General features: G+C 30.2%; 1 protein-coding gene across 3 annotated transcripts; it reads right to left on the bottom strand.

Moving 5' to 3' along the window:
* Nucleotides 1-498: 498 nt before the first annotated feature.
* On the bottom strand, nucleotides 499-6,202 carry LOC143073573 (uncharacterized). 3 transcript variants are annotated; one of them, XM_076249211.1, is made up of 2 exons: nucleotides 6,184-6,202; nucleotides 499-1,716 (listed from the first exon to the last, which is right to left on the bottom strand). In XM_076249211.1, exon 2 carries the CDS (start codon nucleotides 1,421-1,423, stop codon nucleotides 575-577), a length of 849 nt encoding a protein of 282 aa, XP_076105326.1. In that variant the 5' UTR covers nucleotides 1,424-1,716; nucleotides 6,184-6,202; the 3' UTR covers nucleotides 499-574. The 3 variants fall into 3 exon arrangements, with proteins under 3 accessions (XP_076105326.1, XP_076105323.1, XP_076105324.1); XM_076249208.1 differs by lacking the exon at nucleotides 6,184-6,202 and adding an exon at nucleotides 5,748-5,940; XM_076249209.1 differs by lacking the exon at nucleotides 6,184-6,202 and adding an exon at nucleotides 5,380-5,399.
* Between the last annotated feature and the right edge of the window lie 7,831 nt (nucleotides 6,203-14,033).

Here is a 14,033-nt window from a genome sequence, read left to right as displayed (position 1 = left end):
AAATTAAATAGAGAACGTTCCCTGTCGCTTGATGTGTTTTCTATACAATTTCGTCTATTTTGAAGAATAAAAGATCAACGGTAATGTTTTAGGAAATACATTGTTTGAATAAGTCTCCTTTCATAATATTTTAAATATATTTCATTATATAAATATCGGTTTTGGTATCAAGTTTGACGAAATGGAATATTATTATTTGAATTGAATTGCCAAGTTAAAATAATACTCGAGTAGTCCTGCAGTATACATAATTTAATAAAATGCCATAGCTCCATTTAAGAGATTGAAATATATTTTACACTTATAAATATTTGATGCTTTTATTACGATGGAAATTGATTTTATCAAAAATATAAAATGGATAATTATACCAAACGATTATGACCGTTATCAATATTTGCATTATATATGAGAAATATTAATAATAAATCCCCAAGAATGAAAAAAAAAAAAAAAACAACATGTAGCTTTCACAAACGGATATAAATTAAAAGAAAGGAGAATTATTTGGGAATTTATTTGATGAGAGAAAACATCACATTAAAAATCATTTTCTTGTGTAGAGTTACATGTATTACGAATTATCAGTATAAATCCAACGACTATGATCTGAACCTCTTATATTGTTGTTGTTGTTGCTGCATCTCTTTTGCTCCTCTGGTATTTGTCTGACCCAATGTTCCGTTCTATTCCTTGTATTGACTTTCATTTTATTTAATTTGTCTATGAGTCCTGGAGTAATAGGTCTATGGTTAGGTGGATAAACCTTTATACTTTTGTGATATTTTGGAAAGTCCAGTGATGTCAAATTTTCAGCAATATCAATGCTGTTATTGTCTTCACTGAAAGGCACTTCTTCATATTCATCCTCGTGATTATTGATTTTTGCTGCCGAGCTGTAAATGTCTCTCATTATTTCAGGTAAACTAAATTTATTGCTGTTTGGTCTAGTTGAGCCCGCTGATGTCCGCCTTTCAACAGGGTCAATAGATTTCTTGCTGTTCAACGATGACGGTCTTCGTTGTTCCACAAATAATGTCTTTTGGCGTTCAAAATTCTTGGGTGTGTTCTTATATTTGACACAAGGCAACCCTGGCTCTGGTGGTTTTTCTCCTACAATAAAGGAATTGCTGCGATTGATCGTTGGCTGTCGAGAATAGAGATATCCCATCAAATTCCTTCGAGCAACGTCCTTTTTACTTGCCATGAATATTTCATGTCCTCTGTTCGACATTTCGTTACTCGGTATGGAAGACAAATATTCATCTTGCGGCATCTGGCTCGGACTTTTGCCTTGCCTTATCACCGGTAGATGTCGCTTAGCACCATCATACAACCTTCTTTGCACCATATTGTTTCTGACGTTTTCGTCAATTATCTCCCCTCTTAGCCTTTTGACATGTCTCTGTTGTCCGTAGTACATCGGTGTCTCTCATTGGTTATTCATTAAAATCTTTTAATAACTAATAAATCGCCATGTTTTCCTTTGAAATAGTTATTTTTATTAATTCTTTTTGGAGTGATACGAACGAACATTTGTACGAAGTCAACTACATTTGCACACGTATTGATGTTACATATTGAAGTGTAATCACTTAGAATTACTATTTAATCGGCCATCACGAATAAATTTCACAATTTCCTTTTACGATATTGTATACAAATTTTCTATGGAATGCACAAATTAACTAGAGTTGCATTGTTTTACCGCACAATCTGAAATTGAAAAATAAACACTGAAATTTCCTCGATTTTACAGTTCACCTATAATATAAAACCGTAAAGTTTAAATTGATGAAAATCATTAATAAAAATAATTTTGAATACTATTATAAGTTCAATATAAGCTAATAAAAAAAAACCCGGACCTCACACCAAAAAGACAACAACAACAACAACAACAAAAAAACACACAAATCAAATGTGTATGTTTAAAGAAGCTTTCGTATTTTGATGTACAGAATTAAACTATTTCGAGCCTTAAAGAGTGATGGTTTTATAAATATAAGTGTGAACACACACCATTGTGGAAAATTATAGTTTTTCTTAGAGTTCGGTATTCTTTGTTATTTGTTTTACTTTGAATAGTTATAGTATGTCTATCGATATAGGAAGATGTGGTATGAGTGCCAACGAGTATATTTCACATTGTATATGTGCGTTACTTTATTATGCATAATATTATGACGCATTTAAGGGAGAAGTCATATTTAACTATTTTCCAATAGAACTGCAAAATACATGTAGCTCTAAAAATATGAAAGACACGAGGATTTAGGAAAAGCCAAAACAAACAAAAATAGGTGAACTGAACTTTTTTGCATTTGACTTAACAAGGATGGACACTTTGTTTTATTTTACCAAACTTCGTTTATACAAGGTTTTTGTCCTGTTTCGACACGATAGAAAAGGTGAGACGTACACCTGCTGTATCCAGCTGAGGCGTCGGTGGTGTGAACAGAGGGTGAATAACATTCTAGTATCTTTAAGTTTATGTATTAGTTTGTGATTAGGGCAATATAAGGGGAACCCCTAGTGTTAAGTCCATAATAGTTTGCACTAATCTAAAATAGCTCTTTAAAATATGAAAGACTCAAGAAATTAGGAAAAGGTAAAACATATAGGTTTCAATACTGAACTGTCTTGAATTTGACCAAGAATAGACCCTTTGTTCCCCCCGGATTTTGTATATATTCTAGTTTTTTGTATCGTCTCGACGAAGTAGAAAAAGTTATTATTTTGATTATTTGGCCCACCTCCTCTGTCGTGGTCTTTTGACTTTGCATCGACTACTAGAACACGATTGGGCCAGTTTAAGATGAACCACTAATCATGGGTACATTTGCAAGTCGATGATATATGGTATTAATAACAGCATCTTATTGTCTTATTTCCATGGAGATTATATGGCGCTGAACCCGCATTATGGTTTACTTCATAAGTTTTGAAACTTTTGCATATAAAGATATAAGGAGATGTGGTATGAGTGCCAATGAGACAACTCTTTATTGTTTTCATGTTAAAATATTGTCATTTTAATCTTTAATTTGTATTAGGCATAAAAATTGACGAAGACGAGACAGATATCTGTGTTAACAGTTATTAGTACTGGTGCTTGATATTTTAACTTAAAAAAAACAATGATACCTTCTATTGTGTTAATAAAGCAACATTTTAATCGTCATTTCTAAAGGCTCAATATACTTTATTTCTGTACAACATATTTTTTTTCTTCAAATGCGGATTTCAATGATAACAATTTGATAAATATAAGTAAAATATAAGAATTAGCTCTAAATAAAGTCGCATTTATATTTAAGATTCTGAAATAGCACATATAATCTTAAAGTCATAAGAAACGAGTGACCGGTGAAAAATAATGTTCTTCAATTCTTAAACCAATGCATACAAACATCATAAACTTAGTCTTCTGTGCTCCAATTTATCATTTTTTTCGTGTAAACTTCGTATAATCGTCAATTTTTTTTTCAATCTGTCAGTGTTGTTGTGAAAATATGGCAGGTAATTAAAGTTCGTGTTCTGAAGCCGAAGTTTAACGATTGTCACCTGTTTGTCAACAATTGACGAAAAATAAACAAAAAAGCATGGAAATTGAGCACGTGTTTAACATGTAAATTCAGATAATAGTTTATTTTAAGGACATCCATGCGTATTGTGGTCACCGGATTTTTACGAGATGGGTCACACTGAGGTCACCTTGCATACGGAAAATATATCGGGGGAATTGCTTGCTGGAAGGAAGCAATTCAAATAAAGTAAACTTCTTCTAAATATGAATAAATTAAAGAATTTTCTTCAGAAAAAAGTATATGTACATAAGTTTTACAATGAAAACTATCGATTGAGTTATAAAAAACATATGCATTATTTTTTTTTGATGAGGTTTCTTATGACTTTAACAGGGCGAACTACCATTTGCACTTTTTATTATGGACAATATATTATCAAACGTTATTTCAAAATCTATTAGTACACGTTTATTGACCCAAAAATCATATATTTTCATAAATACATGTAGTATGATTTTTCAAATACTAAAACATCAAACATTGTAATAGCAATAGTTAATAGTTGGTCTTGTACGTTCATTTTGAAGTCGTAGAAATATTATATAGTTGAAGGATAGTCGCCTTTAGAGTTGTTAATTCTTTAAGAAAACTTCTATCTGCTACATTTACTGATGAATCGAAAGATTACCCTTTTAAATCTTTAAACGGTACAGTATTTTGATAATTGTTCAATATTTGTAACTGGCCTTGTACGAATGAAAGCTTTTCACTGTAACGTATTTAACTGTTTCAATGTTTTCAATGCGACCATTTTCAAATACAAATGCATACAATTGACAAAGATATTAAATAATTTGGTCTTTTAAGTATGTTGACAAATTGGAATCGACATTGACAACAGATAAGCTCACAATTTAAATCGGGCTAATCATGACTGAAATTTATTTCTCGATAACATGAAAGATCATGAAATGAGAGCTTTAATCTGTCAATTTGTCCAACTTTGTCTGTTTGTTTATATACACATTTATTTTATACGAAACAAAATACAAATACGAAAATGGTACGTGTATACTATATTATAAACAAACATGTTTTCTTCTTTGAAAATATAAATATGTAAAGTTATCAGGGCAAACATTCAAAAGGGTATAATTAAGTTACTAGTAAACAAATTAGAAAAGTTCTGGTAAAAGTCGTATTGAGTGTTTGTTAAATGAACTACTGAAATTTTGAATTGACATATAAACTAAACATATAGTTATGACACGAACTGTAATATAAACAATCTTTTTGACAATAGACTCAATAACTAATGGTTTGTATATTTGTTATCACTGGATGTGTACACATTCAATTCATTCAATATTTGAGAAGCGTATTCTGTTTATTCAAGTCCCATCAAATTTTCTATTTCAAACTGGTCTAAAGATTTTAATGAAATATTATATAAGTGATGTTTATTGTCCACAAGATATTCATACCGCTTTGATACATTTTGTATTAGGCATACTTTTATTTAAATGGAGGTTATAATAGAATAATAGAATTTGTCAGGCTTTTTATGCGTATGCATATTAATATTCTATAATGTCTTTAAATTTCAACGAATACAACTTTTTTTTTCCTCTGAAAATATGAATTTTAAAATTGAACAAAGTGCTCGGGTTAGTATTCAGAGTTAAATTCAATTTCAAATTTGCACATTTTATTTGAAATATTATGCTGATAGTTAAAAAGAAAGATGTAAATCAGGTGTCTATTTGTCTATTTGCGTCGTTGAGCTGCTGTCTCTGGCGTATTACACACATCTCGTTTTATTCACATTTATATACACAATGTACTTTACCTTTTCAATCCATAAGTACCATTCTTACACATATATATGAGAGATAACAGTAAACGATATTTATCGATGTTAAAAATTCGTTATTCCATTTTGCATATATGAAACAAGAGGGAAAAAAAAACGGTAAGGGAATCACACGAACTCCGTACAAAGTAAAATAGCATGTTTATTCTTTACATGTTCGAGAACTAATAAAATAAATAAATATGATCGAAACTGGTGAACCAATAGTAATATTTGCACGTAGTATTGAAAACTTAATTGATTTAAATATAAATATCAATAAAATTCTTTTTAAATTTTACTTTATGAGTAATTGTAAATGTTTGATAGATCGTTAGTTAAAATACACTGATAAATTCACTTACCTTATACATACATAAAATGTACTACGAACATGTGTAAATCTCAAAGTGTCATGATTTGACATATACTTATGATCACCTAGCTATTATCATTAAACTGTGCGATTGTTTGTAATTCGGGGATATAATTTTCATTTAAAACAAACTAAAATCCTATTTGAAAACGAGAGAAAACTAAGAGATAAAAGTAAAGGTATTCAACCATGTGTGTCGTGGTGGTTTAAATCAGATCAGTGGTGACACAACGTTCTGACGGTATCTGTTCAGTATTGTGATCGATATACGAGGCTCTAAAATCTATATAAGTCTTAAAATCACCACATAAACTTGGTAATTCTTTATTATGTCTCATTTCAAATTGTCATTTTATAGTTCTTTATATATTATGTAATATATTTTGCTTTTGTCAGTTTCGATCAGTTTTACATAGTTTCCTTACCTGCTGGTTTATAAATATCCCTCTCGAGGTAAGATGAGCAAGAACTGGGTCCAATTTCCTTTTAATCTATTTCGTATAAAGACGTTTAAATAAATCTTCTATCTGTCTTTACTAACTTTACTAACTTTACTAATTTTATTATCTAGGCCTCCTCTGTTTACTTGTAGCTATTGGCTAATTGTCGTTTTTCTGACCAGTTCCGGGAACCCAATGGTTAACTGAAAGCTACAATTTATAAACTTTTTTTTATAACTTTTGATTAAACTATTTATTTTTAAAGAATGAATACAAAGAACTAGGCAAAAAAAAAAATATCGAAAATGTATTTATTGTCTTTTATGTATACGAATTAATGCATTTTTGTTATGTTTGTCTTTCGATGCTTAACTTTACAAAAACATTTGATTTATTTCAAATTGAAATCTTTCCGATCGTTTTTCTTAAATATTACGTGAACAGCGGTATACTACGGTTGCCTTTATTTAGACTCATTCATACTCAATTTGTGTTATCACGTTTTGGACTTACACATGTAACACATGACAGTCAAAATATCTTTGTTCTGTTGCTGTGCTGTAATCTGGATAGTAGAAATTATGAAATAACGACAACTATTACACTTTTTTTTCATTTGACTTTGTCCAATAAATGTTTGCACACCTGTCTTCAATTGACAGAAAACATAACGCATACTACATATACAATGAGACAGCAACCTATCGACACAAATAACAAACCAACGGACATTTAGGATGCATTATTTTTCAGGTGTCTACACAATTTGTCTAATATGTCCAATTTATAAAAAAAAAAAATAAAAAAATAATATTAAATTCAACAGAAAAAAAATTCACATATGACCATAACAGTAAGATGTAAGTTTGTAACAAATATGAAATAATTCTAAAGTAAAACAACCTATTTCTGCATTAAGACGCACATTCAAAATATTAATGACAAAAACTAAAAATATGAGTAAGGAAACAGCAAACAAACGACACAGAAAACCCATAAAGAAATATAAATGTCAACAAGAAAAGACACGTGTGTATACCTTTGCCAAAGTCTAAATCGTCATAAGCATATAACTCATGCATTTAAAAGACAATAATACTTCAATAAATTACAAAATATAAAAAAGAAGATGTGGTATGATTGCCACAAGAGACCAAATGACACAGAAATTAACAACTATAGGTCACCGTACGACCTTCAACAATGAGCAAAGTCCATACCGCATAGTCAGCTATAAAAGGCCCCGAAATGACTATGTAAAACAATTCAAGCGAGAAAACTAACGCCTAATTTATGTACAAAAAATGAACGAAAAACAAATAGGTAACACATCACCAACGACAACCTCTGAATCACAGGCTCCTGACTTGGGACAGACACATACATGCATACAGAATGTGACGGGTTTAAACATGTTAGCGGGATCCTAACCCTCCCTTAACCTAGGACAGTGGTATAACAGTACAATATAAGAACGAACTGTCAAAAAAAAGTTAGTTGAAAAAGACTTAACTCATCAGATGGATAAAAATACAAAACTACAAATACAATTGGACGTGGCCGGGTACTTGTACATCACAACAACAAAAAGATACTATGTACATACAGATCTGAGAGTACTTGCAGTTACTGACAGCTAGTTCAAAGCCACTAAAAACTAATCAAAAAAAGTTTGTCAAGCTTTTAATATGACTATACTAAACCATCTTTTCCTGTTTTTTTAAAAAGAATATGACAAAGGGGTCTAATAGGCTCATCATAGATACCAAGATTTGAATTTTATATTTACGCCAGACGCGCGTTTCGTCTACAAAAGACTCAACAGTCACGCTCAAATCAAAAAAAGTTTAAAAGGCCAAATAGAGTTCGAAGTTGAAGAGTATTGAGAACCAAAAATTCTAAAATATAGGTTATCAAAATAGATACTAGTTTTGATATTCATGATAAGGTTATCATATTTGTCATATACGTGTTTAGGTTAATAAGTTACCAATTTCAGTGTGCATGAAATAATATCTTTCTGGAACAACTTTCATTCGGCACTTTCGAGAACAAAGTGTTTGAATTGTTTTACATTGTCATATCGGGTCCTTTTAAAGCTGACTATGTTGTATGGACTTTGATCATTGTTGAAGGCCGTACGGTGATCTATATATGTTAATATCTGTGTCATTTTGGTCTCTTGTGGACATTTGTCTCATTGGCAATATTATGACACTATAATAAAATAAATCATTTATTTATTTATTTTTATTTCATACCACATCTTCTTTTTTATATTTGGAAAGTCACACGTTAATATCATCAACATTGGAAGGGTACAACTGGGATTGTTTTTCAATATGAAACTAAAATCTAATGTTTGAGTTGCTGTCAATCGTCTTGTACTTTTTTTTATCTATAAAAATGTTATATATCGCTATAATTAGAATCTTTTTCATTTAATACGATGTACTACATGCACACCGAACGTGTAATTGCTGGAATATTCGTGTCATTTTAGCTTGTGCTATTCTAAATTTTATAGAACTCAACTGATTCTTTAAATTTGAAAAGCAAAACTTGATTTTTATAATTATACATAACAAGATATGATTTAACCTTGACTGAATTGTTTAACTCAATATTATGTTGGAAAGTTTAACATTATTTACAATGGAAAACATGGTAAACAAGTTATAGATATTAGCGTGTTGGATCCCCTCTTAACCCTCACATATGCATATATCAATATCACAGTAAGCCTTTTAATAGCTAATAATATATCATTCTTCTGTTGTAAAATTTCAATTCACCCAAGTTATAGAAATCAAAATTGGATCAGCTATAATTTCTTTGTGAAATCGTATAAATTTCTGTACTTTGAATGTACTGAAATCTCACTTATTTCTTTACTTGGCAGGTTTTATAACATTAGGAATGCATGGTAAACATATCCTCAATTAGTTTTTGTGTCGGTCGTTTTATTGAAAAATATCAATCAGATATTATAACTAAAATAGAATTATATTAACACGAAAATAAAATTATATGGTGTGATTGTCAATGAGAAAACTTTTCACAAGAAAGCAACGGATAAAGTTGTAAGCCACTATATATATATGTCACCACACAGCATAAAACCCATAAACTTGTAAATTATTAAAGGCTCGATCATTTAAACATGTGAAATAATTCAAAGGAGAAAACAGTCTGATGCTAAGAATGGCAGTTATCAAACAAACAAACCATAACCACTGAATTACCGCCTTGTGGCACCGTTAAAGTCCACAATTCCTCTAAAGTCCACAACACCGCTAAAGTCCACAACAAATTTCCGCTAAAGTCCACAACGCCGTTTAAGTCCACAAACTTTCCGCTAAAGTCCACAAAATGACCTCCGCTAAAGTCCACAAGAAAACGCCGTTAAAGTCCACAATAGCAAGTTCCGCTAAAGTCCACAAAAAAGCACCGTTAAAGTCCACACCATTTTTTATTGTTAAAAACATATCATTTGTTATTTTTATCCCGTTAGTACAATACAAAGCATCAGTTTGATACATGAAAGAAGTACAGTATCTGTATATGATTCTGTTCCATTAATTTTGATCTTTGTATTATGATGATGATGGCCAATTTGGACATCATTTTTAAAAAGTTTGTAAATTCGTTAGTTATATTATTACTGTATTCTACAAGTACTTTTTTTCTTATCCTTAACATTTAATAACTTTTTGACATAATTAATGTACAAAGCAAAGGTGCCTCGTAATCTATAACATTTACACGGCATTCATTCAGGCAACAATCTAGATGATACCATTAAACAAAAAAACTAGTAAGTTTATGAATTCCCAAAGTTCTCCTGTCGCAAAACTTTTAACCAAATATATCTAACGTTATTAATATCTGTGTTCGCTATAGAAAACAACAAAAAATAATGTGTTATGATTTTCAGAACGGAAAAATGAAGCCGGTATGAAAAATTCTAAACTAGATGTGTCAAAGCAACACGAATGGCCCCGTCCCAAAAAGTTGAAAAATTTGCAATTTCAATATAAACACATGTGGACACAAACATGATGGTAGCCTCACATATCAAAAATCAGCTCAAAATCTGGAGGGGAATAGAGAAAAAATCCGTATAACTGTGATTTTCAATAATTTATCAAAGTCCAAAGCCCGTAATTTCAGCGAAAATTTTTGGAGCTTGACCTATAACTCATCATGGAGCAGAACGAAACTTAAACTTGATCTGTAACTCATCATGGTTAACTCACATACCAAAAATCAGCTTAATATCTGAAGAAAAAAACTCCGTATAATGGTTTGTTGCGGAATGACGGAATTACGGAAAGACGGAATTACGGAAAGACGGAAAGACGGAATTACGGTAAAACTATATGGCACCGACAACTTCGTTGCGAGGCCATAATAAAAAAAAGATCTATTATGCTTTAAATAACATTTTTATCGATTAGTATCGGAAATGGATGCGTTGAATGGGTTTCTATCAAAATGTCACAATAAAACCTGATTTGATCGATATAGGAAGATATGGTATGAGTGCCAATGAGACAACGTCACTCTCCATCCAAGTTAAAATTTATAAAAGTAAACCATTATAGGTCAAGGAACGGGCTTCGACACGGAACCTTGGCTCACACCGAACAGCAAGCTATAAAGGTCCCCAAAAGTTACAAGTATAAAACCATTCAAACGGGAAAACCAATGCCCATAAATGGGGCTTAACAAATTTATACATACACTAGTTGTTTATCTTGGTAAAGTGTTTTACAGTGACTTGACTGATAGTGTTGCTATCCAACAATTGCAATTCATTCAAAATTTTGACCAAATTGCAATTTGTTTTATTAAACCAAATTGTTCAACTGGTCAGAAATTTGAACAAATTGTTCAGTCAAAATGTGAAAGTGCAAGGTGATAAAATAAATCATACTTACAATCCTATAAGACTTTAACTCCACTGTGTTGATGTTATTTTTAAATTAGTTTATCAATCTGTATAGTTATATATAGCTATTACCATACTAAAGGTGAACTGTTTTATTTGTAATTGCTATAAAAATGTCCAAACTAAGCTTTTATATAGTTTTTCTTTCAAAATGTATTCTATATTCATAAGAATCACACAGTATATGAATAAAAACATCATATTCAGTAAAATAATTTGTAAAATTGCAATATATTTGTAGGAAGGGGAGATAATCTTTTTTGGTTTCAAAAAGTCTTTATTCAAAAGAATAGTATTTTAGGTTATTTCCCAAAGGAAACTTATCAATAGCATATTGTTATTTCACATATAGTTTACTGAATATATGATGTATTATTTTAAATGATATATGATTCTTATAAATATAAAATCCTTTTCGAAAGAAAAACTATATAAAAGCTTAGTTTGGACATTTTTATAGCAATTCAAAATAAAATAGTTGACCTTTAGTATGGTAATGGCTATAATATAACATATATGATATAATATAATTATACCAATTGCAACTCATTCAAAATTTTGACCAAATTGCAATTTGTTTTATTAATCCAAATTGTTCAGCTGGTCAAAAATTTGAACAAATTGTTCAGTCAAAATGTGAAAGTGCAAGGTGATAAAATAAAATATACTTACAATCCTATAAGCCTTTAACTCCACTGTATTGATATATTATATCATATATGTTATATTATAGCCATTACCATACTAAAGGTCAACTATTTTATTTTGAATTGCTATAAAAATGTCCAAACTAAGCTTTTATATAGTTTTTCTTTCGAAAAGGATTTTATATTTATAAGAATCATATATCATTTAAAATAATACATCATATATTCAGTAAACTATATGTGAAATAACAATATGCTATTGATAAGTTTCCTTGGGAAAATAACCTAAAATACTATTCTTTTGAATAAAGACTTTTTGAAACCAAAAAAGATTATCTCCCCTTCCTACAAATATATTGCAATTTTACAAATTATTTTACTGAATATGATGTTTTTATTCATATACTGTGTGATTCTTATGAATATAGAATACATTTTGAAAGAAAAACTATATAAAAGCTTAGTTTGGACATTTTTATAGCAATTACAAATAAAACAGTTCACCTTTAGTATGGTAATAGCTATATATAACTATACAGATTGATAAACTAATTTAAAAATAACATCAACACAGTGGAGTTAAAGTCTTATAGGATTGTAAGTATGATTTATTTTATCACCTTGCACTTTCACATTTTGACTGAACAATTTGTTCAAATTTCTGACCAGTTGAACAATTTGGTTTAATAAAACACATTGCAATTTGGTCAAAATTTTGAATGAATTGCAATTGTTGGATAGCAACACTATCAGTCAAGTCACTGTAATCACATGTAAAATTACTCACAAGATTAATATGTATAAAATCACAAAACGCTAAATATGTTCTACAGTAACCAATAAAATTGTATTGAAATGAACAGGAACATTCTTTGATATTATATGATTCGTAAAAGTTTCTGCTTAAAACTTCATACTAGTCTTCCATTTAGCTTTTTCAAAATACTAAAAAAGTATCTTCAAAAGAGAATAATGCAAAAAACAAAACAAAATACATTTGACGGCATTTACAGTTGGATATTCACAAACCATTCGAATTGTCTGAATATATATTTGTTTATTTGGTCATACATTTCTTCGGTAAGTTTTGTTTTTTTCCTGATGCAAATCAAATTTTTGGATAAAATATAAACTTTTTGTTATGTCATCAGAAATTGATGATTAACGCTTCAAAATAGATATATTACCAAATAAAGTTATGAGAGTTCTGCTTCTATTGGTACTAATGTTTATTAAAATCTTACATGAAATAGTCCCTAAATATTTGTTATGAAAAAAAAAACGTAGATTTTCATGATATATATAACAACAAATTGTAGGTGACAAATACTTCTGACCATCATATCAGTCATCTGATTAAGATGAATTGCCAATAAAATTAAATATGCACTAGAACACACCCGTGATATCACGGGTCCGTGACTGAATTAAAGTATATAACTATGCGCAAGCCTTATTTTAGTATTAGTATTGTCATCTGATAAAGTCATGCCGATTAAAAGATACACAGTTTTTCTATGCTTTCAAGTCTTTCTGTTTGAACCCGTCGAACTGAAACAATAATATTAATTTTTTGGAAAACAAAAGGTCCTGGAATGGAGTATTTTTTAATCAACAGCATTGTCCTATATAAGTTATAAATAAAGTTGAATTCTTTGCTTCGCTGTTTTACGTCATGCCCACTAACAAATTGAAAACTGTACCTATACGCCTTATTTTTAGTATTCGTATTGTTATCTTAGAAAGTCTTACTGATTAAAATACTACATATAGATAACAATTTGACAATTTAGTAGTGTCAACCCTGTGGTTATGACCCGTGTATATAGCATATTAATCCTGAATACAACGTTTGGTGGTGCGCCTGTCAGATGCGGAACGTACAGATAAGGTAATAGGTAACAGGTGAATATACTTTTGGTATCGGTAGCGGACTCGACCCGGAACTTCTTAATTATTGGCAACATTAATTACGTGGAAAACAAAAGGGCCTGGAGTGGTGTAATTTTTAATCTACACCTTTGTACTATATTAGTTATATATAAAGTTGAATTCTGTGATTCGTCGTTTTTACGTGATGACGGCTGACAAATTGGACCTCGTAATTTTAGTATTATAGATAGAGGGTCGATGTCTTCTGTGTCTATTTCTACGGAGGATACTTTCCCCGCGTAATAAGTTCAAATAACAACTAAATGTGCATGCGTTTTTGACAGTTCAAACAGGGTAAGCAA

This window comes from Mytilus galloprovincialis, chromosome 4, assembly GCF_965363235.1.
Source record: "Mytilus galloprovincialis chromosome 4, xbMytGall1.hap1.1, whole genome shotgun sequence".
Lineage (NCBI taxonomy): Eukaryota > Metazoa > Mollusca > Bivalvia > Mytilida > Mytilidae > Mytilus > Mytilus galloprovincialis.
This window is presented reverse-complemented; position numbering and strand designations above follow the sequence as displayed.

Coding starts and splice junctions, on each gene's coding strand:
- LOC143073573 (XM_076249211.1), bottom strand. CDS start 1,423: ATGTACTACGGACAACAGAGACATGTCAAAAGGCTAAGAGGGGAGATA.